Source organism: Delphinus delphis, chromosome 8 (assembly GCF_949987515.2).
Source record: "Delphinus delphis chromosome 8, mDelDel1.2, whole genome shotgun sequence".
Classification (NCBI taxonomy): domain Eukaryota; kingdom Metazoa; phylum Chordata; class Mammalia; order Artiodactyla; family Delphinidae; genus Delphinus; species Delphinus delphis.
In genome coordinates this window covers 33,197,425-33,225,172 of record NC_082690.1, presented here as the reverse complement: position 1 = coordinate 33,225,172, position 27,748 = coordinate 33,197,425, and the positions used below count along the sequence as shown (strand labels likewise).

Here is a 27,748-nt window from a genome sequence, read left to right as displayed (position 1 = left end):
CCTTTTTCATTTCTAATTCTGTTGATTTGAGTCTTCTCCCTTTTTTTCTTGATGAGTTTGGCTAAAGGTTTATCAGTTTTGTTTATCATCTCAAAGAACCAGCTTTTAGTTTCATTGATCTTTGCTATTGTTTTCTTTGTTTCTATTTCATTTATTTCTGCTCTGATCTTTATGATTTCTTTCCTTCTACTAACTTTGGGTTTTGTTTGTTCTTCTTTCTCTTGTTGTTTCAAGTGTAATGTTAGGTTGTTTATTTGAGATTTTTTTGTTGTTACTTGAGGTAGGATTGTATTGCTACAAGCTTCCCTCTCAGAACTGCTTTTGCTGAGTCCCATGGCATTTGGGTCATCATCTTTTTGTTATCATTTGTTTATAGGTATTTTTTTATTTTCTCTTTGATTTCTTCAGTGATCCATTGGTTATTTAGTAGCATATTGTTTAGCCTCCATGTGTTTGTGATTTTTATAGTTTATTTTCTGTAATTGATTTCTAATCTCATTGCATTGTGGTCAGAAAAGATGCTTGATATGATTTTGATTTTCTTCAATTTACCAAGGCTTGATTTGTGACCCAAGATGTGACCTATCCTGAAGGATGATCCATGTGCACTTGAGAAGAAAGTGTATCTGCTGCTTTCGGATGGAATGTCTTATAGATATCAATTAAGTCTATCTGGTCTAATGTGTGATTTAAGGCTTGTGTTTCCTTATTAATTTTCTGTTTGGATGATCTCTCCATTGGTGTGAATAGAGTGTTAATGTTTCCCACTATTATTGTATTACTGTCAATTGCTTTTATGGCTGTTAGCATTTGCCTTATGTATTGAAGTGCTCCTATATGGGTGTATAAATATTTACAATTGTTATATCTTCTTCTTGGATTGATCCCTTTATTCTTATGTAGTGTCCTTCCTTGTCTCTTATAACAGTCTTTATTTTAAAGTCTATTTTTTCTGATGTGAGTATTGCTACTCCAGCTTTCTTTTGATTTCCATTTGCATAGAATATCTTTTTCCTTCCCCTCACTTTCAGTCTGTATGTTTTCCTAGGTCTGAAGTGCATCTCTTATAGACAGCATATATATGGATGTTGTTTTTGTATTTATTCAGCCAGTCTGTGTCTTTTGGTTGGAGCATTTAATCCATTTACATTTAAGGTAACTATCGATATGTATGTTCCTATTCCCATTTTCTTAATTGTTTTGGTTTTGTTTTTGTAGGTGTTTTTCTTCTCCTGTGTTTCCTGCCTAGAGAAGTTTCTTTAGCATATGTTGTAAAGCTGTTTGGTGGTCCTGAATTCTCTTAGCTTTTGCTTGTCTATAAAGCTTTTGATGTCTCTGTAGAATCTGAATGAGAACGTTACTGGGTACAGTGTTCTTGGCTGTAGGTTTTTCCTTTTCATCACTTTAAATATATCCTGCCATTGCCTTCTGGCCTGTAGAGTTTCTGCTGAAAAATCAGCTGATAACCTTATGGGGATTCCCTTGTATGTTATTTTTGCTTTTCCTTTGCTGCTTTTAATTTTTTTCTTTGTATTTAATTTTTGTTAGTTTGATTAATATGTGTCTTGGTGTGTTCCTCCTAGGGTTTATCCTGTATGGGATTCTCTGGGCTTCTTGCACTTGGGTGACTATTTCCTTTCCCATGTTTGGGAAGTTTTCCACTTTAATCTCTTCAAATATTTTCTCAGACCCTTTCTCTTTCTCTTTTTCTTCTGGGACCCCTGTAATTTGAATATTGGTGGGGTTAATGTTGTCCCAGAGGTCTCTGAGACTGATCTTATTTCTTTTCATCCTGTTTTTTCTTTATTCTGTTCTGTGGCATTTATTTCCACTATTCTATATTCCAGTTCACTTATCCATTCTTCTGCCTCAGTTATTCTGCTATTGATTTCTTCTTGTGTATTTTTCATTTAAGTTATTGTGTTGTTCATCACTGTTTGTTTGTTCTTTAGTTCTTCTAGGTCCTTGTTAAACATTTCTTGTATCTTCTCGATCCATGCCTGCATTCTATTTCTGAGATCTTGAATCATCTTAACTATCATTACTCTGAATCGTTTTTCAGGTAAATTGCCTATTTCCTCTTCATTTATTTAGTCTTGTGGATTTTTACCTTGCTTCTTCATCCGAAACCTATTTCTCTGTCGTCTCATTTTATCTAATTTACTGTGTTTGTGGTCTCCTTTCCACAGGCTGCAGTGTTGTAGTTCCTCTTGTTTCTGGTGTCTGCCCCCTGGTGGGTGAAGTTGGTCCAGGGGCTTTTGTAGGTTTCCTGTTGGAAGGGACTGGTGCCTGAACTGGTGGCTGGAGCTGAGTCTTGTCCCTCTGATCGGCAGGGCCTCATCGGGTAGTGTGTTTTGTGGTGTCTGTGAGTTTAGTACAACTTTAGGCAGCCTGTCTGCTAATGGATGTGGCTGTGTTATTGTCTTGCTGGTTGTTTGGTGTGGGGTGTCCAACACCGGTGCCTGCAGGCAGTTGGGTGGAGCCAGGTCTTGCTGTCGAGATGAAGACCTCCCGGAGAGCTCACATCGTTTAATGTTCCCTGGGGCCGGAAATTCTCTGGCATTCCAGCATCTTGGACTTGGTGCTCTTACCCGTGAGTCTCAGGCCTGACCCCTCGTTAGGGAACCATGACCCTGCAAGCTGTGTGGCACAGCCAGGAAAAAGAAAAGAAGACCAACAAAACCCAAGACAAATGATAAAAACAAAATGAAAGAAACAAGGAAAGAAAGATAGAAAAGAAAACCAAAAAAAGAAAACAAAAATCCAGAGAACAAACAAAAGAACCCAAAAACAAACAATAAAAACAAAATTAACAATAAAAACAAAACTAACAAAAACCAAGAACAGAACAAAAACAGAAAACAAGCTGAAAAAAAGAAAACATTAAACACACAAAAATGATAAAAACAAAACAAGAAAAATCACAAAACAATAAAAATTTTAAATTTAAAAATATATTTTGAAAATTTTTAAATTAAAGCAAAAAAAGAAATAAGTAAAGAAAAAGTAAGTAACAAATAAAATATAATTAAAAAAAACAGAAAACAACAACAGAACAAAATGAAACAAAAAGGAAAAAGAGAGAAAAAATAATACTAGTAATAATATTTTCCTGAGTCCTTCACTGTCAGTGTCCTTGCCCCCCACTGACAGCAAGCCACAGTCAACCCCCACCTCCCCAGGAGGCCCTCCTGTACCTCTAGGTAGGTCTCTGGACCTGCCATGGGCACTGTGGGGGCAGCTCAGACTCTGACCTGGCCCAACTCCCACATGCACTTGCCCCCAAAGTCCACAGCTGCCAAAGTTAGACCGGTCTAAGTTGTGGGAGTACTCAGTGTCCATTCAGATATTCCACAGGTGCAGGGTTTACCAAGAAGATCACTGGGATTTAATCTGTGGCTTGTGCAGCTGCACAGAGAGATTTCCGTTCCTCTTCCTTAGTCAGACAGCCCCTGGGGCTCAGCTTTGGTTTTGGCCCCACCTCTGCATGTGGGCCACCCTCAGGTTTCTGTTCACCATCCAGGTGAGAGAGAGGCAAAAGCAGTGGCCAGTTGGGTCCCTCAGTCTGATTGGGGCACTTATTCGCTCAGGCCAGGGAGGGAGAAGGAGACCACAACTGTGGCACATGCAAAGTGCTTGTGGCAGAGACCATCAGGAAGATGCAACAGACTGGGACGTGTCTGGTGGGAGTCCCTCCCAGTACCCATGGAGGCAGGGGTCAGCAGGTGGGGAAGGGTTTTGCAGTGGTGACCCTGCCCCTTGTGCACCACTCAACAATGGCACCTTGTTTCCAAGGCAGACCATGCTTCCTCTAGCAGCATTTCCAGCCATGGAGCCCCTCACTCCCGTCTCCTCAAGTTGTCTCTGCACAGCCAACAGCAGTCCTCTCCCCACATCCACTCTTCTAACACCACACTTTAGCACTCAGCTTCTGCCAGCATTGGCGTCTTTCTGTCTCAGTCTGGGGTGCCCAGGGCTGATTCTGGATGAGGCTTTGGCATGGGCATCGTGAGCAGGCCCCATGTGCACTCAAAGGAGGCTTTGGCAGTGGTGGAGCTCAGGACTCTGGAGCCTGTGCACCAAAGAGACCTTGGCTTGAGGAGCAGGTGGGCCTGCACAGACGGGTGCCCCTCCCAGTGCCCACAGAGGCAGGGGGCTGACAGGTGGGGAAGGGAGTTGCAGTGGCGGCCCCGCCCCTTGCATGCCACTCAACAATGGCGACTTGTTTCTATAGTGCTCCAGGATTCTTCAGAAAACTTTCCAGGTTGTGAAGCTCCTTACTCTGGTCCCTTCAGGCTGTCTCTTCACAGCCAGCAGCTGTCCCCTCCCTGGGTCCACTCTCCAAACCCCACTTTCCAGCACCCAGCCTCCCTCCACACCTGGAGACACACAACTCAGGCTGGGGTGTGCAGAGCAGCAGCATGGGCCATACACACAGTTCTTACTTTGTCCTGCCTTCCACAGACCAGTTGCTGCATTTCCCTTCAAACCCCTGAAAGACCCTTTCTGCCCCAGCTGATTTCCCTGCCATGATGGGCTTTTGTGAGTGCGGGAACCTCTCCTCACCTTCAGTTCCCTGCCAGGGGTGATGGTTCCTTCCTGTTTCCTTTTTTTTCTTTCTTTCTTTCATCTGTCCTGGTTGTGTGGGGATTTATCTTGTCCTTTTAGGTGTCCAGGGGCTTCCACTAGTGTTCAGCAGATGCTCTGTGAGAATTGATCCATTTGTAGATGTATTCTTAATGTACTTGTGAGGAGAGGCAAATTCTGAATCCTCCTATTCTGCCATCTGACTCCCCCCCACCAAATTTATTCCTTTTTGATTTTAGTCTTTCTCTTTCTAGAAGTTCCCTCACCTTTCTTCTTTTATATTTCTAATACATTATTACCTAAGTAAACGAAGGATTTTGTTGGAACTGAATCCAATAAGAATTCATGTGAATAAGGACCTAAGAGACTCTTATGATTAAAATTTATGGGCTTCAGTTAATTGATATTGACATGTTTATTTTGGCTGACACCTCAGCTTTTAGAGAAATGAGGTGCTATTATATTTTGCCTTTGTAGTATGTACATTACTAATTCTCTGTGTTAAATCAGAATATGGATCTTTGTTGTTTGGGTATTTTCCATTCCAATAGTCTGTTAAGGGTCATTTTTAATTTTTTATTTGTTTTCTTTTCCAGCAAAGTGACAGACAATAAGTTGGAAATATGATATTCAACATAGATTGGGGGATTTCAAATAAGTTTAAGTCTTGGCAAGTACAGGATTAATAACCACTGGGACATATGTGTTTCTTTGCCAAGCAGTGAAAACTGACAGTATATTCTTCAGTTGTTTTATTTCTTATAGGATGTTGACATTATTGTTTGTTTAAAATGTTATTCTTTATTTTTAAAAACTATATTTCTCCAATTGCATTTTTTAATTTAAAAGAATAATATTTTATCCTATTTTAAATGTCTTTAATTTCTATCTATCTAAAATAGTGCTGAGTTTTAAACTTAAATGTGATCATATCTCTAGAAAGTTATATTTACATAAGTCTGAATTATGGTTCCAAACAGGAAAAAGAAATACATCACAAATGGCTGGTCTCCAGTTCTAGTGGTGTCCCTTGTGACCTCAGTTACTCTTTCTTCTTTTTATTAACATCTTTATTGGAGTATAATTGCTTTACAATGGTGTGTTAGTTTCTGCTTTATAACAAAGTGAATCAGCTATGCATATACATATATCTCCATATCCCCTCCCTCTTGCATTTCCCTCCCTCCCTCCCTATCCCACCCTTCTAGGTGGTCAGAAAGCACCGAGCTGATCCTCCTGTACTATGCAGCTGCTTCCCACTAGCTATCTATTTTACATTTGGTAGTGTATATATGTCCATATCAATCTCTCACTTCGTCCCAGTTTACCCTTCCCCCTACCCGTGTCCTCAAGTCCATTCTCTACGTCTGTGTCTTTACTCCTGTCCTGCCCCTAGCTTCTTGAGAACCTTTTTTTTTAGATTCAATATATATGTGTTAGCATATGGTATTTTTCTCTTTCTGACTTACTTCACTCTGTATGACAGACTATAGGTCCATCCATCTCACTACAAAAAACTCAATTTTGTTTCTTTTAATGGCTGAGTAATATTCCATTGTATATATGTGCCACCTCTTCTTTATTCATTCATCTGTTGATGGACACATAGGTTGCTTCCATGTCCTAGCTATTGTAAATAGAATTACAATGAACATTATGGTACATGACTGTTTCTGAATTATGGGTTTCTCTGCCTATATGCACAGTAGTGGGATTGCTGGGTCATATGGTACTTCTATTTTTAGTTTTCTAAGGAACCTCCATACTGTTCTCCATAGTGCCTGTATCAATTTACATTCCCACCAACAGTGCAAGAGGGTTCCCTTTTCTCCACACCCTCTCCAGCATTTATTGTTTGTAGATTTTTTGATGTTGGCCATTCTGACTGGTGAGAGGTGATACCTCACAGTACTTTTCATTTGCATTTTTCTCATAATTAGTGACGTTTAGCATCTTTTCATGTGTTTGTTGGCCATCTGTATGTCTTCTTTGGAGAAATGGCTATTTAGGTCTTCCGCCCATTTTTGGATTGGTTTGCTTGTTTTATTGATATTGAGCTGCATGAGCTGCTTGTAAATTTTGGAGATTAATCCTTTGTCAGTTTCTTCATTTGCAAATATTTTCTCCCATTCTGAGGGTTGTCTTCTCATCTTGTTTATGGTTTCCTTTGCTGTGCAAAAGCTTTTAAGTTTCATTAGGTCCCATTCGTTTATTTTCATTTTTGTTTCCATTTTTTTAGGAGGTGGGTCAAAAAGAATCTTGCTGTGATTTATGTCATAGAGTGTTCTGCCTATGTTTTCCTCTAAGAGTTTTATACTGTGTGGCCTTACTTTTGGTCTTTAATCCATTTTGAGTTTATTTTTGTGTATGGTGTTAGGGAGTGTTCTAATTTCACTCTTTTATAGGTAGCTGTCCAATTTTCCCAGCCCCACTTATTGAAGAGGCTGTCTTTTTTCCATTTTATATTCTTGCCTCCTTTATGAAAAATAAGGTGGCCATATGTGCATGGGCTTATCTCTCGGCTTTCTAACCTGTTCCATTGATATATTTCTGTTTTTGTGCCAGTACCATACTGTCTTGATTACTGTAGCTTTCTAGTATAGTCTGAAGTCAGGGAGCTTGATTTCCTCCAGCTCCATTTATCTTTCTCAAGATTGCTTTGGTTATTCAGGGTCTTTCGAGTTTCCATACAAATTGTGAAATGTTTTGTTCTAGTTCTGTAAAAAATGTCATTTGTAATTTAATAGGGATTGCATTGAATCTGTAGATTGCTTTGGGTAGTATAGTCATTTTCACAATATTGATTCTTCCAATCCAAGGATGTCGTATATCTCTCCATCTGTTTGTATCATCTTTGATTTCTTTCATGAGTGTCTTATAGTTTTCTGCATAGAGGTCTTTCACCTCCTTAGGTAGGTTTATTCCTAGGTATTTTATTGTTTTTGTTGCAATGGTAAATGGGAGTGTTTCCTTAATTTTGCTTTCAGATTTTTCATCATTAGTGTATAGGAATGCAAGAGATTTATGTGCATTAATTTTGTATCCTGCTACTTTACCAAATTCATTGATTATCTCTAGTAGTTTTCTGGTAGCATCTTTAGGATTCTCTATATATAGTATCATGTCATCTGCAAACAGTGACAGCTTTACTTCTTCTTTTCCGATTCGGATTCCTTTTATTTCTTTTTCTTCTCTGATTGCTGTGGCTAAAACTTCCAAAACTTTGTTTAATAATAGTGGTGAGAGTGGACAACTTTGTCTTGTTCCTGATGTTAGAGGAAATGGTTGAAGTTTTTCACCATTAAGAACTATATTGGCTGTGGGTTTGTCATATATGGCCTTTATTATATTGAGGTAACTTCCCTCTATGCCTAATTTCTGGTGGGTTTCTATCATAAATGGGTGTTGAATATTGTTGAAAGCTTTTTCTGCATCTATTCAGATGACCATATGGTTTTTCTCCTTCAGTTTGTTAATATGTTTTATTACACTGATTGATTTGCCTATATTGAAGAATCCTTGCATTCCTGGGATAAACCCCACTTGATCATGGTGTATCATCCTTTAAATGTGCTGTTGGATTCCGTTTGCTAGTATTTTATTGAGGATTTTTGCATCTATGTTCATCAGGCATACTGGCCTGTAGTCTTCTTTCTTTGTGACGTCTTTGTCTGGTTTTGGTATCAGGGTGATGGTGGCCTCATAGAATGAGTTTGGGAGTGTTCCTCCCTCTGCTATATTTTGGAAAAGTTTCAAAACGATCGATGTTAACTCTTCTCTAAATGTTTGATCGAATTCGCCTGTGAAGCCATCTGGTCCTGCAGTTTTGTTTGTTAGAAGAATTTTAATCACAGTTTCAACTTCAGTGCTTGTGATTGGTCTGTTTATAGTTTCTATTTCTTCCTGGTTCAGTCTCAGAAGGTTGTGCTTTTCTACGAATTTGTCCATTTCTTCCACGTTGTCCATTTTATTGGCATGTAGTTGCTTGTAGTAATCTCCCATGATCCTTTGTATTTCTGCACTGTCAGTTGTTCTTTTTCATTTCTAGTTCTGTTGATTTGAGTCTGCTCCCTTTTTTTCTTGATGAGTCTGGCTAATGGTTTATCAATTTTGTTTATCTTCTCAAAGAACCAGCTTTTAGTTTTATTGATCTTTGCTCTTGTTTCCTTCTTTTCTTTTTCATTTATTTCTGATCTGATCTTTATGATTTCTTTTCTTCTACTAACTTTGGGGTTTTTTGTTATTCTTCTTTCTCTAATTGCTTTAGGTGCAAGATTAGGTTATTTGAGATGTTTCTGATTTCTTCAGGTAGGATTGTATTGCTCTAAACTTCCCTCTTAGAACTGCTTTTGCTGCATCCCATGGGTTTTTGGGTTGTCATGTTTTCATTGTCATTTGTTTCTAGGTATTTTTTGATCACCCCTTTGGTTTCTTCAGTGATCTCTTGGTTACTTAATAGTGTATTGTTTAGCCTCCATGTGTTTGTATTTTTTACAGATTTTTTCCTGTAACTGATATCTAGTCTCATAGTGTGGTGGTCAGAAAAGACACTTGATATGATTTCAATTTTCTTAAATTTACCAAGGCTTGATTTGTGACCTAGGATATGATCTGACCTGGAGAATGTTCCATAAGCACTTGAGAAGAAAGTGTATTCTGTTGTTTTGGGATGGTATGTCCTATAAATATCAATTACATCCATCTTGTTTAATGTATCATTTAAAGTTTGTGTTTCCTTATTTATTTTCATTTTGGATGATCTGTCCATTGGTGAAAGTGCAGTGTTAAAGTCCCCTACTATGATTGTGTTACTGTCAATTTCCCCTTTTATGGGTGTTAGCATTTGCCTTATGTATTGAGGTGCTCCTATGTTGAGTGCATAAATATTTACACTTGTTATATCTTCTTCTTTGATTGATCCCTTGATCATTATGTAGTGTCCTTCTTTGTCTCTTGTAATAGTCTTTATTTTAAAGTCTATTTTTGTCTGATATCAGAATTGCTACTCCAGCTTTCTTTTAATTTCCATTTGCATGTAATATCTTTTTCCATCCCCTCACTTTCAGCCTGTATGTGTCCCTAGGTCTGAAGTGGGACTCTTGTAGACAGCATATATAAGGGTCTTGTCTTTGTACCCATTCAGCCAGTCTATGTCTTTTTGCTGGAGCATTTAATCCATTTACATTTAAGGTAATTATCAATATGTATGTTCCTATTACTATTTTATTAATTTATGGGGGTTTTGTTATTGTAGGTATTTTCCTACTCCTGAGTTTCCTGCCTAGAGAAGTTCCTTTAGAATTTGTGGTAAAGCTGGTTTTGTGGTGCTGAATTCTCATAGCTTGCTTGTCTGTATAGGTTTTGATTTCTCCATCGAATCTGAAAGACGTCCTTGCCAGGTAGAGTAATCTTGATTGTAGGTTTTTCCTTTTCATCCCTTTAAATATGTCCTGCCACTCCTTTCTGGCTTGCAGAGTTTCTGCTGAAATATCAGCTGTTAGCCTGATGGGGATTCCCTTGTATGTTATTTGTTGTTTGTCCCTTGCTGCTTTTAATACTTTTTCTTTGTATTTAATTTTTGATGTTTTGCTTAATATGTGTCTTGGCATGTTTCTTCTTGGATTTATCCTGTATGGGACTCTCTGGGATTCCTGGACTTGATTGACTATTTCTTCTCCCTTATTAGTGGAGTTTTCAACTATAATCTCTTCAAATATTTCTCAGTCCCTTTCTTTTTGTCTTCTTCTTCTGGGAACCCTATAATTCGAATGTTGCTGCATTTAATGTTGTCCCAGAGGTCTCTGAGACTGTCTTCAATTCTTTTCATTCTTTTATCTTTATCCTGCTCTCTGGTAGTTATTTCCACAATTTTATCTTCCTGGTCACTTATCTGTTCTTCTGCCTCAGTTATTGTGCTATTGGTTCCTTGTAGAGAATTTTTATTTTCAATTTATTTTGTTGTTCATCATTGTTTGTTTACTCTTTAGTTCTTCTAGGTTCTTGTTTAAACGTTTCTTGTATTTTCTCCATTCTATTTCCAAGATTTTGGATCAGCTTTACTATCATTACTCTGAATTCTTTTTCAGGTAGACCGCCTATTTCCTCTTCCTTTGTTTGGTCTAGTGGGTTTCTACCTTGCTCCTTCATCTGCTGTGTGTTTCTCTGTCTTCTTATTTTGCTTAACTTATTGTGTTTGGGGTCTCCTTTTCTCAGGCTGAAAGTTTGTAGTTCCATTGTTTTTGGTGTCTGCCCCCAGTGGGTAAGGTTGTTTCATTGGGTTGTGTAAGCTGGGTCTTAGCCTTGAGATGGAGATCTCTGGGAGAGCTTCTTTTGCCACTTGATATTATGGGGAAGTGGGAGGTCTCTGGTGGACCAATGTCCTGAACTTGGCTCTCCCACCTCAGCGGCATAGGCCTGACACCCAGCCAGAGCACCAAGACCCTGTCAACCACATGGCTCAGAAGAAATGGGAGAAACAAACAAAGAAAGAAAAAAAGACAACAAAATAAAGTTATTAAAATTTTAAAAATATATTAAAAATTTTAAAATATTTAAAAGTAATTTAATAAAAGACAGACAGAACCTTGGGACAAATTGTAAAGGCAAAGCTATACAGACAAAATCACACAAAGAAGCATACACATACACACTCACAAAAAGAGAAAAAGGAAAAATATATATATGTATATATTTTTTAAAAAAGGAAAAGAGCAACCAAATCAATAAACAAATCTACCAATGATAATAAACTCTAAATACTAAACTGAGATAAACATAAAACCAGAAACAAATTAGATACAGAAAGCAAACCCCAAGTCTACTGTTGCTCCCAAAGTCCAACACCTCAATTTTTGGATGATTTGTTGTCTATTCAGGTATTCTGGAGATGCAGGGTACATCAAGTTGATTGTTGACATTTAATCCACTGCTCCTGAGGCTGCTGAGAGAAATTTTCCTTTCTCTTCTTTGTTCGCACAGCTCCCGGGGTTCAGCTTTGCATTTGGCCCTGCCACTGCATGTAGATCGCCTGGGGGCATGTGTTCTTCCCTCAGACAGGATGGGGTTAAAGGAGCATCTTATTAGGGGGCTCTGGCTCACTCAGGCCAGGGAGAGGGAGGGGTACAGAATGCAGGGCAAGCCTGCGGTGGCAGAGGCTGGCGTGATGTTGCAACAGCCTGAGGTGTGCTGTGTGTTCTCCCAGCAAAGTTGTCCTTAGTTCATGGGACCCTGGCAGTGGTGGGTTTGCCAGGCTCCCGGGAGGGGAGTTGTGGATAGTGACCTGTGCTTGCACACAGGCTTCTTGGTGGCTGCAGCAGCAGCCTTAGCATTTCATGCCCATCTCTGGTGTCTGTGCTGATAGCCACAGCTTGCACCCATCTCTGGAGCTCATTTAGGAGGTGCTCTGAATCCCCTCTCCTTGCACACCCCAAAACAATGGTCTCTTGCCTCTTAGGCAGTTCCAGACTTTTTCCTGGACTCCCTCCAGCTAGCTGTGGCACACTAGCCCCCTTCAGGCTGTGTTCACACAGCCAACCCCAGTCCTGTCCCCGGGATCTGAACTCTGAAGCCAGAGCCTTAGCTCCCAACCCCCTCCAGTCCCGGTGGGTGAGTAGACAAGCCTCTCGGGCTGGTGAGTGCTGGTCAGCATTGATCCTCTGTGCGGGAATCTCTGTGCTTTGCCATCTGCACCCCTGTTGCTGCGCTGTCCTCCATGGCTCTGAAGCTTCCCCCCGACCACACGCCGTCTCCACCAGTGAAGGGCCTTCCAAGTGTGTGGAAACATTTCCTCCTTCACAGCTCCCTCCCAGAAGTGCAGGTGCTGTCCCTATTCTTTTGTCTCTGTTTTTTCTTTTTTCTTTTTCCCTACCCAGGAATGTGGGGAGTTTCTTGCCTTTTGGGAAGTCTGAGGTCTTCTGCCAGCATTCAGTAGGTGTTTTGTAGGAGTTGTTCCACATGTAGATGTATTTCTGATGTATTTCTGGAGAGGAAGGTCATCTCCACATCTTACTCTTCCACCATCTTGAAGGTCTCCCCCTCAGTTACTCTTAATTACTACAGCTTGGGTTCTATTGTTAAAGAAAGTTATTGCAATGGTGGTTATTTGTTCTCTTCTTAAGAATATTTCCAATAGAAAAAAATTATATGTCATAGCTGTAAATTCCCAGGAAACCAGAACAAACAGTTCAGTATATGGCCATCATTTTATGAGGTGTCTCGCTTTGAGCCAAGGTGGTCTACATCTTTCATGAGGCAAATTGTACATGTTAAATAGACCCTTTTAATGTTTCTAAGGCACATTATTCGCAATACACAATCTAAAAGTCTGTTAATGGATGAATGGATAAAGAAAATGTGGGATATATATACCATGGAATATTACTCAGCCTTAAAAAAAAGGAAATCCTGTCATTTGCAACAACATGAATGAATCTGGAGGACATTATACTAAGTGAAATAAGCCAGACACAGAAAGACAAGTATTACATGATCTTTCACTTATATGTAGACTCTAAAAAAAAAAAGTTGACTTCATAGTAACAGAGTGGAATTGTGGTTTATGGAGGCTGGTGGGAGGGTGTGGGCTAAAAGGAAAGAGATTGATTAAAGGATACAGACTTTCATTTATAAGATGAGTAAGTTCTGGAAATCTAATGCACAGTGACTGTAGTTAGTAATAATGTATTATATATTGGAAATTTGCTAAGAGAGTAGAGCTCAAGTGATCTCACCACACACACAAAAGAAGTAACTATGAGAGGTGATCGATATGTTAATTATTTTGCTTGTTGTAATCATTTCATAATGTATACATATATATCAAAATATGTTGTAAACCTTTAATATATATACTTTTTATTTATCAAAAAAAATGTTTTTCTGTTGCCAAGACAGACCATGTTTCTTCTGTGAAAAGGGCTAATCCCAGGGTTAATGGGATGCAGCAACATACTCTTCCAACTCTGCATTCTACAATGGTAGAGAAGCTATCTTTCTCATTTTTATCACCAGATCCTTCTATTCCCACAGCACTTACCACAGTGCCTGGCACTTATTAGCATAAAAGAAAATCAGTAACTAGTCATTAACTGAATAACGAAGGAACTACAGTAATCATCACTACAATTGCTTATCAAAACTTTTTATTATTGGGCCTATTAGTTTAGGAGTGGAAACGTCTGCTTTTTGATCACATTCCATCTCTGGTTTAATTTGATTCAGTCTATCACAGGCTTTATTTCCTATGGTCCAAGAAAGGACTGTGTGAAATTATTATTACTATCTATATATGTTTTATCCCAGAGAACAGGGCCACTGTGGAACAATATAAAAATTGTTGAGGATGAGGTATAAGGAATCATTATTGCTACTCATTATCACTTCTAATAATTTCTCTCTCTTTTCTTTAAAATTCCCCAGTTCTTCTGAAGCAAATCCCATCAAACTATGTTGCTCACCACTTCCTCTCTGATTGTAGCCACTTATAGATCCTCTATGTCATCCCTTGAAAGTTTTAGCACCTGTCTCTTTTTGTCTCCCTACCACTATTACAGTGATTGTTCTTTGTACTTTTAATATTTGCCTAGACCACCCATCCAACCTGGTGACCTGTTATTTTCTTGAACTTCACCCAGTCAATGGCACCTCACCTCAGCTATTACCAATTACTCCTCCACCTCCAAAACCTAAATTTCAAGCATCTCAGTCTCTAATCTATACCTCCTATCTTTCCGTATCACCTCCTCCTAGTACTCTGAATTCAGCAATTCTAAGACTACACCCCAGTCCACTTATCCTATCACCCTTTCTCTGTTCATTCCATGCCTCATAGCTGCACTTTTATTCAAACTGAGCTTCTCACTCCATGATCTGTCATTATCATTCCCTTGCATATACCCTCAAATCCCTTGTAGTTAATTTCTACCTTTATAACAACCACTGCTCTGATTTCTGTCATCAGAATTCGTTTTGCCTGTTTTTGCACTTTTGTTTCTGGCTTCTTTTTCTTAATGTTGAGAGTCATCCATGTCATTACATATATCAGTAGTTCATTCTTTTTTATTGCTGAGTGACATTACATTGTAAGAAAATACCATAATTTGTTTATCCATTTTCCTATTGATGGACATTATGTTTTTTCAATTTATGACTATTAATAAAGCTGCTGACTGAAAGATAATTCACATGAAAGAATCAATAATTAAGAAAATTTTTTTGTGGACGTGTGTTTCATTTCTCCCAATAAATACCTAAAAGTAGAATTGCTGGGTCTTAGGGTATGTGTGTGTTTATCCATATATGAAGCTGTGAAACAGTTTTACAAAAGGGCTAACCATTTACACACCCACCAGCAATGTACATGAGCCCCAGTGGCTTTTATAACCTTCCAATCCAATCTGTTTCATTTTAGCCATATAATAGGTTTTAAATGGTTATATTTTGCACTTCCTTGACTAGCCATTCCTGTATGGTTTTTGTGAAGTTTCTCTTCTAATATTTTGTTCATTTTTTAATTGGGTTGTCATTTTCTTCTTGTAAGTTTTTTAATGTATTCTGGATACAATTTCTTCATATCATAAACATAAATCCCCTAATTCAAAGACAAAGAGTTTCCACAGGAAAAGCAGTAGCCAAAGCAATATCTTGTGTCAATTCCCCAACCTCCAGTCCCCAAAGGGCAGTGTACTGAAGGCCAGACAGCAGTTATACATGCAGTGGGGTTCATTACAGAGTCGGAACCACAGAATTGGGAAACTGATCTTATGCATGGCTACTGCCCATCCTCCCCTCCAGAGAGGGAGAGAGAGGCATCCTATCTTTACTCTGGAATGTAAGCAAGGAGAGATCTCTATCTTTACTACCCCAGGTTGTCTCCAGGAAGAGAAACCTCTCTAAGCTTTACTATCCTGGAATGTCTCCTTATACAAACATTTTGAACTGGGCTGTAAATGCCTTCACACAGAGGACCCGGACTATGTGGAAACATGAAATATTCATAGAGAATTATCTCCCAAAACCAAGACTCTGCCTTTTAAATGGAGTGTTTCATCCATTTCCATTTAATAATTATTGAAATGGTTTGATTTAGGTCTATCATTTAACTTCGTTTTCTATTAATTCTGTATTTTTTCTACTGTTTGTCTTTTCCTCCTTCCCTGTCTTACTTTGGCTTAGTAAAAAAAAATTTTTTTCAATTTTCCTTTATTCAGTGGCACCTCTAGGAATTAAAAAATCCATTCTTAACTATTTGGAGTTAATATTGGATCATTTCACATAAAATATGAGGATCTTTTAACATTATAATTCTGTCTACCCCACCCCAACTCTGGCATCATTTGTGCTATTATTGTCATTTCTTTTACATCTTTACATGTTAATAAACCCAAAATACAATGTTGTATTTTTTTGTATTAAACCCTCAGTAGTCTTTTTAACAGTTAGAGAAGAGAGAATTAACATACTATTTTCCATTTACCCACAAATTTATTTTTCCAGTGTTCTTCATTCCTTTGTGGAGATCCATGTTTCCATCTGGTGTAATTTCCCTTTAGCCTGAAGAACTTCCTTTGGCATTTCTTGTAGTGGAGGACATCTGGCAACAAACACTCTCAGCTTTTGTTTATCTGAAGATAACTTTAGTTTGCTTTCATTTTTGAAAGAGAGTTGCACTGAATACACAATTCTGAGTTAAGAGCTATTTTCTTTTAGCACTATAAAAATGCCACTCTCTTGCCTTCTGACCTTCATGTTTCTCACTGAGAATTAGCTGTCATTCATATTGTTGCTCCTCTATATGTAATGTGTCTTTTTTCTGTAACTACCTTTAAGATTTTTTTAAATCATGCAAGTAATATATGTTTAATATAGAAATTTTTTTAATTTAACTTTTATATTAGAGTATAGTTTATCTACAATGATGTGATAGATTCAGGTCTACAGCAAAGTGAATCCATTATAAACATATATCCATTCTTTTTCAGATTCTTTTCCCATAGCAGATGTTACAGAATGTTGAATAGAGTTCCCTGTGTTATGCAGTAGGTCCTTGTTGATTATCTGTCTTATATATAGTAGTGTTTGTGTTAAACCCAAACTCCTAATTTATCCCTCCCCTGCACCTTTCCCCTTTAGTAAACATAAGTTTGTTTACTAAGTCTGTGAGTCTGTTTCTGTTTTGTAAATAAGTTCATTTGTACCATTTTTGAAGATTCCACATATAAGTGATATATATGATATTTGTCTTTATCTGTCTGGCTTACTTCACTTAGTATGATAATCTCTAGGTCCATCCATGCTGCTGCAAATGGCATTATTTCATTCTTTTTATGGCTGAGTAATATTCCATTGTATATTTGCACCACATCTTCTTTATCCATTCCTCTGTTGATGAACATTTAGCTTACTTCCATGTCTTGGCTATTGTAAATAGTGCTGCAATGAACATTGGGGTGCATATAACTTTTCAAATTATGTTTTCTCTGGACATATGCCCCAGAGTGGGATTGCAGGATCATATGGTAGCTCTATTTTTAGTTTTTTAAGGAACTGCCATACTGTTCATAATAGCTGTACCAATTTACATTCCCACCAACAATGTAGGAGTGTTCCCTTTTCTCCACACCCTCTCCAGCATTTGTTATTTGTAGGCTTTTTGATGATGACCATTCTGACCAGTGTGAGGTGATACCTCATTGTAGTTTTGACCTGCGTTTCTCTAATAATTAGTGATGTTGAGCATCTTTTCATGTGTTTATTAACCATCTGTATGTCTTCTTTGGAGAAATGTCTAGTTAGATCTTCCGCCTATTTTTTGATTGTTTTTTTTTTTAATTGAGCTGCATGAGCTGTTAGTATATTTTGGAGATTAATCCCTTGTCAGTTGCTTCATTTGCAAATATTTTCTCCCATTCTGAGGGTTGTTTTTTCATTTTGTTTGTGGTTTCCTTTGTCATGCAAAAGCTTTTAAGTTTAATTAGGTTCCATTTGTTTATTTTTATTTTCATTACTCTATAAGAAGTGGGTCAAAATATCTTGCTGTGATTTATGTCAGAAAGTGTTCTGCCTATGTTTTCCTCTAAGAGTTTTATGGTATCTGGCCTTACATTTAGGTCTTTAATCCATTTGGAGTTTATTTTTGTGTATGATGTTAGGGAGTGTTCTAATTTCATTCTTTTACATGTAGTTGTCCAGTTTTCCCAGCACCACTTATTGAAGAGACTGTCTTTTCTCCATTGTATATTCTTCCCTCCTTTGTCATAGATTAGGTGACCATAAGTGTGTGGGTTTACCTCTAGGGTTTCTATCCTGTTCCACTGATCTATATTTCTGTTTTTGAACCAGTATCATACTGTTTTGGTGGCTGTAGCTTTGTAGTATAGTGTGAAGTCAGGGAGCCAGATTCCTCCAGCTGTTTTTCTTTCTCAAGATTACTTTGGCTATTAGGGGTATTCTGTGTTTTCATACAAATTATAAAATTTTTTGTTCTAATTCTGTGAAAAATGCCATTGGTAATTAGACAGGGATTGCATTGAATCTGTAGATTGCTTTGGGTAGTATAGTCATTTTCACAATATTGATTCTTCCAATCTGTCTCGTTTTGGTATCAGGGTGATGGGGACCTCATAGAATGAGTTTGGGAGTTTTTCTTCCTCTGCAAATTTTTGGAAGAGTTTTAGAAGAATAGGTGTTAGCTCTTCTCTAAACATTTGATCGAATTCGCCTGTGAAGCTATCTGGTCCTGGACTTTTGATTGTTGGAAGATTTTTTATCATAGTTTCAATTTCATTACTTGTGATTTGTCTGTTCATATTTTCTGTTTCTTCCTGGTTCAATCTTGGAAGGTTGTACCTTTCTAAGAAGTTGTCCATTTGTTCCAGGTTGACCATGTTTCACCATGTAGTTGCTTGTTGTAGTCTCTTATGATCCTTTGTATTTCTGTGGTGTCAGTTGTAACTTCTCCTTTTTCATTTCTAGTTTTCTTGATTTGATTCCACTCCCTTTTTTTCTTGATGAGTCTGGCTAAAGGTTTATCAATTTTGTTTATCTTTTCAAAGAACCAGCTTTAGTTTTATTGATCTTTTCTATTTTCTTCACCTCTATTTCATTTATTTCTAGTCTGATCTTTATGATTTCTTTTGTTCTGCTAACTTTGGGTTCTGTTTGTTCTTTCCCTAATTGATTTAGGTGTAAGGTTAAGTTGTTTATTTGAGATTTTTCTTGTTTCTTGAGCTGGGATTGTATTGGTATAAATTTCCCTCTTAGAACTACTTTTGCTGAGTCCCGTAGGTTTTGGATTGTCATATTTTCATTGTCATTTGTCTCCAGGTACTTTTAAAATTTTCTCTTTGATTTCTTCAGTGAGCCATTGTTTATTTAGTAACATATTGTTTAGCCTCCAAGTGTTTGTATTTTTTATGGTGTATTTTCTATAATTGATTTCTAGTCTATAGCGTTGTGGTTGGAAAAGACGCTTGATATGATTTCAGTTTTCTTAAATTTACCGAGGCTTTATTTTTGACTGACCATATGATCCATCCTGAAGAATTTCTATGTACATTTGAGAAGAAAGTGTATTCTGTTGCTTTTGGATGGAATGTCCTATAAATATCAATTAAGTCTACCTGGTCTAATGTGTCATTTAAGGCTTGTGTTTCCTTATTAATTTTCTGTCTGAATGATCTGTCCATTGCTGTAAGTGGGGTGTTAAAGTCCCCCACTATTATTATGTTACTGTCAATTTCCCCTTTTATGGCTGTTACATTTGCCTTATATATTGTGGAGCACCTATGTTGAGTGCATATATATTTACAATTGTTATGTTTTCTTCTTGGATTGATCCCTTGATCATTATGTAGTGTCCTTCCTAGTCTCTTGCAACAGTCTTTATTTTAAGGTCTATTTTATCTGATGTGAGTATTGCTACTCCAGCTTTCTTTTGATTTCCATTTGCATAGAATATCTTTTTCCAACCCCTCAGTTTCAGTCTGTATGTGTCCCTAGGTCTGAAGTGGGTCTCTTGTAGACAGCATATATATGGGTCCAGTTTTTGTATCCATTCAGCCAGTCTGTGTCTTTTGGTTGGAGCATTTAATCCATTTACATTTAAGGTAATTATCAATGTGTATGTTCCTATTCCCATTTTCTTAATTGTTTTGGGTTTGTTTTTGTAGGTCTTTTCCTTCTCTTGTGTTTCTTGCCTAGAGAAGTTCCATTAGCATGTATTGTAAAGCTGGTTTTGTCATGCTAAATTCTCTTAACGTTTGCTTGTCTGTAAAGCTTTTGATGTCTCTGTAGAATCTGAATGAGATCCTTGCCGGGTAGACTAATCTTGGTTGTAGGTTTTTCCCTTTCATCACTTTAAATATATCCTGCCACTGCCTTCTGGCCTGCAGAGTGTCTGCTGAAAGATCAGCTGTTAACCTTATGGGGATTACCCTGTGTGTTATTTGTTCCATTTCCCTTGCTGCTTTTAATATTTTTTCTTTGTGTTTAGTTTTTGTTAGTTTGATTAATATGTGTCTTGGTGTGTTCGTCCTTGGATTTATCCTGTATGGGACTCTCTGGGCTTCCTGGACCTGGGTGACTCTTCCTTTTCCCATGTTAAGAAAGTTTTGGACTATAATCTCTTCACATATTTTCTCAGACCCTTTCTCTTTTTCTTCTTCTTCAAGGACCCCTATAATTCAAATATTGCCACATTTAATGTTGCCCCAGAAGTTCTGAGACTGCCCTCATTTCTTTTCATTCTTTTTTCTTTATTTTGTTCTGTGGCAGTTATTTCCACCATTCTATATTCCAGCACATGTATCCATTCTTCTGTGTCAGTTATTCTGGTATTGATTCCTTCTAGTGTATGTTTCATTTAAGTTATTGTATTGTTCATCTCTGTTTATTTGTTCTTTAGTTCTTCTAGGTCCTTGTTAAACATTTCTTTCTTTTCTCGATTTATGCTTGTATTCTATTTCTTAGATCTTGCATCATCTTTACTATCATTACTCTGAATTCTTTTTCAGGTAGATTGCCTATTTCCTCTTCATTTATTTGGTCTTGTCTATTTTTACCTTGCTCCTTCATCTGTAACTTATTTTTCTGTCATCTCATTTTGTCTAACTTTCTGTGTTTGTGGTCTCCTTTCTGCAGGCTACAGTGTTGTAGTTCCTCTTGTTTCTGGTGTCTGCCCCCTGTTGGGAGAGGTTGGTCCAGAGGCTTGTGCTGTTATCCCCTTGATAGGGGCTTTGATTTGTGTCGTGGTGATCAGATATTGCCCTAGATATTGAGCAGGGGCTCCCCTTTGCTCTGTGGTTGTCACTGCCCTGTCAGGGGTGGAGTCTGCTCCCTAGTTGTTGGAGTAGAGGCCCCCAGATCTGTTTCTTCACTGTGATTCTGATCTATGGTGCAAGGTAGGAAGAATTGGAGCATTCCCACTAGGAGAGAAGCCACTGAGTTTTCCTCCTTTAGAGCTGTTCACCTGTGTATATGCTCTGTTGTGTCCCCTTTCACCCACTGTGTGGGGTCAGAAAGTATCTGTTGTTGGCACTGCTCTCAGTCCCACCTTAACTGTGGGTATGCTGGTAATTGGCCCTGGTAACTCTCGGACATTCTTTTCACCCAGCCACCAGTGCAGGTCTACTGAGGTTAGGTCCCAGTACTGCAGTAATCATGCACCTGGACCCACTGTGGGGACTATGGAGGCAGCTCAAACTCGGTCTGGCCCTACTCCCACATGTACATGCCCACAGAGCCCACAGCTGGTAAAGCCAAACCCATCCCAGATGCAAGAGCACTTGTCCTTTCAGATGTTTCGCAGACACTGAATTTAGGAAGCTGTCAACCGAGGTGTAAGTCCACAGTTTGTGCAGCCACGAGGAGAGATTTAAGCTCTTATTTCTTAGTCACATAGCCCCTGGGGCTCAGCTGTGGTTTCAGCCCCTCCTCTGGGTGAATTTCCTAGTGCAGGGAACTATCTGCGCCCTCCTGGGACACCATGGAAAGTCCTGGCACCCACTAGCAAATTTCCTAGTGGGAGGCATTATCCACACACTCCCAGGACACCTGGCTGGTCCTGGAAGCCACTGGCGGATTTCCTAGTAGTGAAAGGTTTCCGTGCACTCCTGGGACAGCAGGGCCGGTTCAAGTACCCACTGATGGATTCTGGGGTAATTCTTGAAGGATATTGTTTTGAGAAGTAAAAATATCCTCTCCCACCTGTGGCACCACACCACTACCTCATACCTACCACAGAGATTGAACCACTTGAAGATCTATGGCCCTACTGCCCAGAATTATAGTTCCTAAAATCTGAGTTATTAAACTAGAATAATGCTCCAGCCAGTGGAGGTCTTCGGAAGGATGGTTAATAGTAACCTATGGCACTGAAAAATTTAAAGAGTTCTTACCAACCACCTCCCAACCCCATGTATTCCAAAGAGGTACTTGGAGGTTTCTCTACCAGTGAGTTGTAAACTTGCTTCTTCATTTTTCTCATTATCCAGAAGATAATTATTGAATCACTCAAACACACACATTCTTATGAACATAATTAATTCTTTGAAATTAATTCTTTGAATATAAACTCAAATGCCTAGGGACAATCAGAAATAAATGAAACAGGAAAGTTAAGAAAAATAGAGATGGCAAGAATTATGGGCAGGTGTTTATAACCATGTGTGAATAAGAGTCCAGGGTTGCCAAATCTTTCATATTTTCAAGAGAAGTCGAGAATCAAGATTTTTATGTAAATTGTCCAGATTTTTGGCACAGTTCAGACTCAACATGACTGCCAATTTTGAACTTTTGGCTAAAAGAAAAAGAGAAATATACAATATTTTCCTGGTTACTCCATAATTTGCAAGACTGATTTTTTTACCAATGAGTTAGTTCTTCACATTATAGAAAATAGTGTAGCTTTTTAGAAAAGACTTTTTCCACAGCAGGGCTTGGGAAGTGGAAGGGGGACGTGTGTGCAGGCCTGCCCCAAATTAGAAAGAGCTTCATTAAAGGCCTTCTCTTAGTTGCAAAAGACCTAGATAAGGTTCTGAAATTACTATTTGCAAAGGTATTTAAATTCTTAGCAAAGGGCCTTTTTTTATTTAAAACTTGTTTTTTCTAAGTAATTAAACTTTTGAAATATGAAAACACTCTTATATAATAAATGTATTGTTTTGGAACTATTTTCTGTGTTGCGATTTTATAAACTTATTGTCAGTTCTGTTGTCTACCTTGTGTTTTAAATACAGAGCTTTTGAAGAGAAACGAAAACAACAAGAAGAAAGAGAACACCAAATCAGAGAACAAATACTTCAACAACGAAAAAAAAAGTTTGAAGAAGTTACTGAAAAATTCCAGCGGGCCCATATTCCTCTTTCACAGCGGAAGAGAACAGGTGCCTTAATTTCTAGAACAATATAAAAACAAAAAATGAAAGTTATAATTACATTCAGCTTGAGTAGACAATAAAATAAATTAAGAAACAAAGTGGAAATTCAGACTAAAAAGGCTACTATGCCTTTTGAATAACAGGACTAAAGTAAAATGAAATGAAAAATTGCAATTTGATATAGGTTTAATTTGGAGAATTAATATTTTGTTGGCTCTATTTGTAAATTTGGAAAGCACACAAGTTTGATTCTACTTAATACTGGCTTACAGTGTTTTGTCTTTTTAAAACTGATTTAATAAATAGCTTAACATAAAAAGAAAATTTAGCATTTAGGTTTAGTAAATTTATATCTATATACACACATATATATATATATATATATATATATACATATCCTTTTTTTTGGCTGCACCACACGGCATGTGGAATCTTAATTCCCTGACCAGGGATCAAGCCCGTGCCCCCTGCAGTGGAAGCATGAAGTCTTAACCACTGGACCGGCAGAGAAGTCGTTAGGTTTAGTAAATTAATGTCAGATTCATTTTGGCATTTTGTCCACATTTTTGCTCAAATTCATATTTGAGAGACTGGCAAAATAAAACAAAAGTACAGAGTGACATAATCCAACAATCTAAGACTGAAACAAACTCAGAATTTTTAAATGATTATGTTTGATTCTTCAATATCACATCTATATTTTTTTATGCCTTACATAGTAACACAGAATTAGCAACAAAATGTCAAAGCTTCAAAAAAATAGGAGAAGCAGAACCTTTATGTATTCAGCAAACATATGTTGTGCTCCATTGTACACAGCCCTGGGCTAAGCTGAGATGCTGAGATACAGAGAAATCTAATTGTACTCTACCATTAAAGACCTCACAGTTTATTTTGGAGATGAGAGTGATATAAACAATTAATGTCAATAAATATAATTGCTATGGTAGCAGAATGTGTAAAGTACTATGAGAGCACAGAGGAAAGAACACTAAACTTATACAGGGATATGAGGGATATCATCCCTGGAAAATTTTGAATCTTAAAGAATAAGCATTTTGCCAAGCAAAGAGACAATTTAAAAACATCCCAGACATAAGGAACAGCTTTTACAAATAAATTATACATTGCAAATACAAAGTGTATCCAAAGCATAGGATGGGGAAAAAAATGGATATAAGGCTAGAAAAATGAGTTGGAACAATTCTCTAAGAACTTTATATCCCATGCTAGGAATTTTGTCTTTATCCAATATGCAGTCCACTTAAAGTTTTTTAACTGTAAAGAAGCCAGTTAACTGGGTCAATAAAAGATCTTACTGAAAGTAAGGGCAGCTAGTAACACTGCTAAAAATAATAATATCTTAAACATCATAGGGGTTTATTTTTCTCTAGTGTAATATGAAGTCCTCAGTTCGGCAGTCAGGAGCTGGTTTGATGATTATGCAAAGTCACTGGGAACACAGACTCCTTCTGTCTCTCAGCTCAGCTGCCCTCAGTATGTGATTTACATAGCTTTACCCTCATGTTCATATGGTAGCGGCTGAAGCTCCAGACATAATGTCAGTGTTGTAGACAGGAAGAAGGAAGAAATGGAAAGGACAGAAGGGTATACCTCTGAGCTCCCTTTAAATTGTTTTCCTAGAAGCCCCCATCTATCTGCTTATATCTAATTGGCAGCTCCATCTGCAAGGGAGACTGGAAAATATAGTTGTTGTTTTTTTTAATGTGGCTGTACTGCCACCCCTACCAATATAGGGTGTGTCACCAAGGAACAAAGGGAAAATGGATATTAGGTAGGAAACTAAGAGTCTGTGCTAAAATTAGATTTGTTGGAAAGGTAATTATCCATACAACATGGAAGGTGAATTGAAGTAGAGACATATTAAAGTAGGTAGACTAGTAGTAGACTATTTCAGTATTTGTGGCAAGAAGTGTTAAGCTGCTAAATTAAAGCACTGCACTGGATATAGAGACAGGAGGTAATATATTCAAGAGATATAATCAATAGATTCAGTTACTAATTTATCAAGATGGCTGGAAGAAAGACTAGGAGAACAGTGCCCCTAGGAACTAGCGCATAGCCTCACAAATTTTTAGCACTCAGTAAGGACTTGGTTAATGAATCAATTATTTTGGTGGATGATGATATTAATCAAGGTTGCAAGTAAAGAAGAAGAATCAGGTTAGAGATAAAGATTATTAAGTTTTAAATGCATTGATTTTGAGCTTCCCATGACTCATGCAAATAGGGAAATCAAATCAACAACTAGAAATATGTATCTGAAACTTAAGAAAAAGATATGGAATAGAAATTACATTTAAGAGTCACTGATGAATAGATATATAGTTGGTAAAGGAAGCCACGTGGAAAGGTAAGGTAAATATTGGATATAGATGCAGACTGAAGATAGGGCCTAAAATAGAACCTTAGTGCACACTAGCATTTATTATAAGTAGAGAAATGAAAACTAAAAATGGATTTTGAAAAGTAGTTATCAAGAAAGTAGGATGGGAAACAAAAGCAAACAAAGAAAATTGTTATAAGAGGCAAAAGAAAAGGTAGTTTTAAGAAAGCGGATGTGGTCAGTTGTATTAAATGCCTCAGAGTACTCACCACTCATGAGTATCATTTGCCCCAGAGGGGGTGCTGACTACCCAAGGGCCTACGTACAGAAAGTGAGGAGTTTTAGTAAAAACAAATGACGTACACATTCACTCAATGGAATATAATGCAGCTATTAAAAAACTGGGAAATTCTTTATGGACTTATATGGAACAAACTCCAGCAGAGATAGATTTACCATAAAGCCAATAAGGTTTCAGTTTCACTGTCATGGCCTCTACATCTAATTTTATATTAGTAGTTTTGCAGTATTTTTTCTTAATGAAGCCCCCCAAATTGCATAGATTCATATCAGTATACATAATATTCTACCTTCTGTGTAAGACAAGAGGGAAATTAGAATATATATTAAGGGAGGAGATCAAGATGGTGGAGTAGGAGGACACAGAACTCACCTCCCCCAACAAACACATCAAAAATACATCTACATGTGAAACAGTTCTCACTGGAAACTGGTAGAAAGACTCCTGTGCAGCCAAGGCTGAAAGAAAGATCCACATGGAATAGGGTAGGAAAGAAAGAGAAGCGATCAGGTTGGGACCTGTGCTCCAGGAAGGGTACTCAGAGGAAAAGGGAGATTACACAGGCAGAAATCCTCCCTGGGGAGTGAGTGATTCTGTTCCAGCCACATATTGGGTGCCCCAGTCCTGGACTCCAACACAGGGAAGATGAGCCCCTAGGCTGGTTGGAGGGCTGGTGGGACTAACAGGAGGGCTGTGGGAAGCCTGTACTTGAGTTTGGGGGGAGTACACGCACACTTGCTTACTCCCAAAAGAGGGCAGAGAGGCATATTGAAACTGCGCAGGTGGCTGACTGGTTTCCTGAAACTGCTCTGGAGCACACCGCAGCCTGAGCCAAGTGAATGCTCAATCCCTGCTTACTTCATGTCACAGCTCCACACTGGAACTAGGGCTGCCACAACCAAAGAAACAGCTCAGCCATGAGACACAGAGGCAATTCAGAACCAAAGTGGTATCCTTTGGGTGAGGGCAGCCATTATGGACACTTGCACAGGCAGCACATCAAAAGCAGCCCAAACTCTGTATGTAGCCAAACTGTTGCAGCCTGCACCTGGTCACACACCAAGAGCTCACACTGGCCCCTCTTGTTTCAGCACTGCTTACGTCAGGGGCAAGAGTGCTGGTGCTGGGAGAGGGGAAGCTCACCTTAAATGGAACAGAGCTAGCTCAGACCCAACCCTTCTGGGCTTCTGCTCCAGCAACTTGGGACCCGACCCTGGCCCCAATAAGGCGGTGACAGTCCCTGAGCAGAGAGGAAGCCCCAGCTCACTCCTGGCTCTGGACCTCCCCCACCCCCTTCTTCAGCCCCACATCCTTCCAAAGTGATAGCTGCCAGCACACCCTGAGGAAATACATGACTTGTGTTCATGTCAAATCCAGCCCTCCCACCAAAACCACTGGACACACAGGCTGTATAGGGATGCTCCCACATAAGGACACCCCTTCAAGATAGCAATAGGTAGCTGTTTCACCTAATTTCATAGAGACAGAGACTGTTAAGCAAAATGAGAAGACAGAAGAATTTGTCTCCATTGAAAGAGCAAGAGAAAAAAACAAATAATGAAACAGAAATAATTTACCAGATAAAGAACTCAAAGCAATAGTAATAAGAATTCTAACTGAATTAGGGAAAATATATACAATGGAATATTAGCCGCAAAAAAGAATGAAATTCTGCCATTTGCAACAATGTGGATGGACCTATAGAGTATTATCCTTATTGCAATAAGTCAGAGAAAGACAAGCTCTGTTATCACTTATGCAAAGTCAAAAAAGAAAACAAATGAATGTATATTTAAAAACAGAAATAACCTTACAGATACAAAGAACAAACTAGTGGTTACCAGTGTGGAGGGTGAAAGGGTGGAACAAATAGGGGTATGGGTTAAAACAGGGGTCCCCAACCCCTGGACCGTGGACCACTACTGGTCTGTAGCCTGTTAGGAACAGGGCCGCACAGGAGGAGGTGAGCAGTGGGCAAGCGAGTGAAGCTTCATCTGCCACTCCCCATTGCTCCCCATCACTCGCATTACTGCCTGAACCATACCCCCCAACCCCATCTGTGGAAAAATTGTCTTCCACGAAACCAGTCCCTGGTGCCAAAAAGGTTGGGGACTGCTGGGTTAAAAGACACAAACTACTA

The 27,748-nt window shown here is 38.4% G+C and overlaps 1 protein-coding gene across 1 annotated transcript in view; it reads left to right on the top strand.

Annotated features, from left to right (window-relative positions):
• Positions 1-27,748, top strand: part of CEP126 (centrosomal protein 126) — a 127,135-nt gene that overhangs the window by 13,841 nt on the left and 85,546 nt on the right. The window contains exon 3 of the mRNA XM_060017216.1: positions 22,821-22,966. Within this exon, the coding sequence (XP_059873199.1) occupies positions 22,821-22,966 (146 nt within the window). The remainder of the gene's footprint in view (positions 1-22,820; positions 22,967-27,748) is intronic.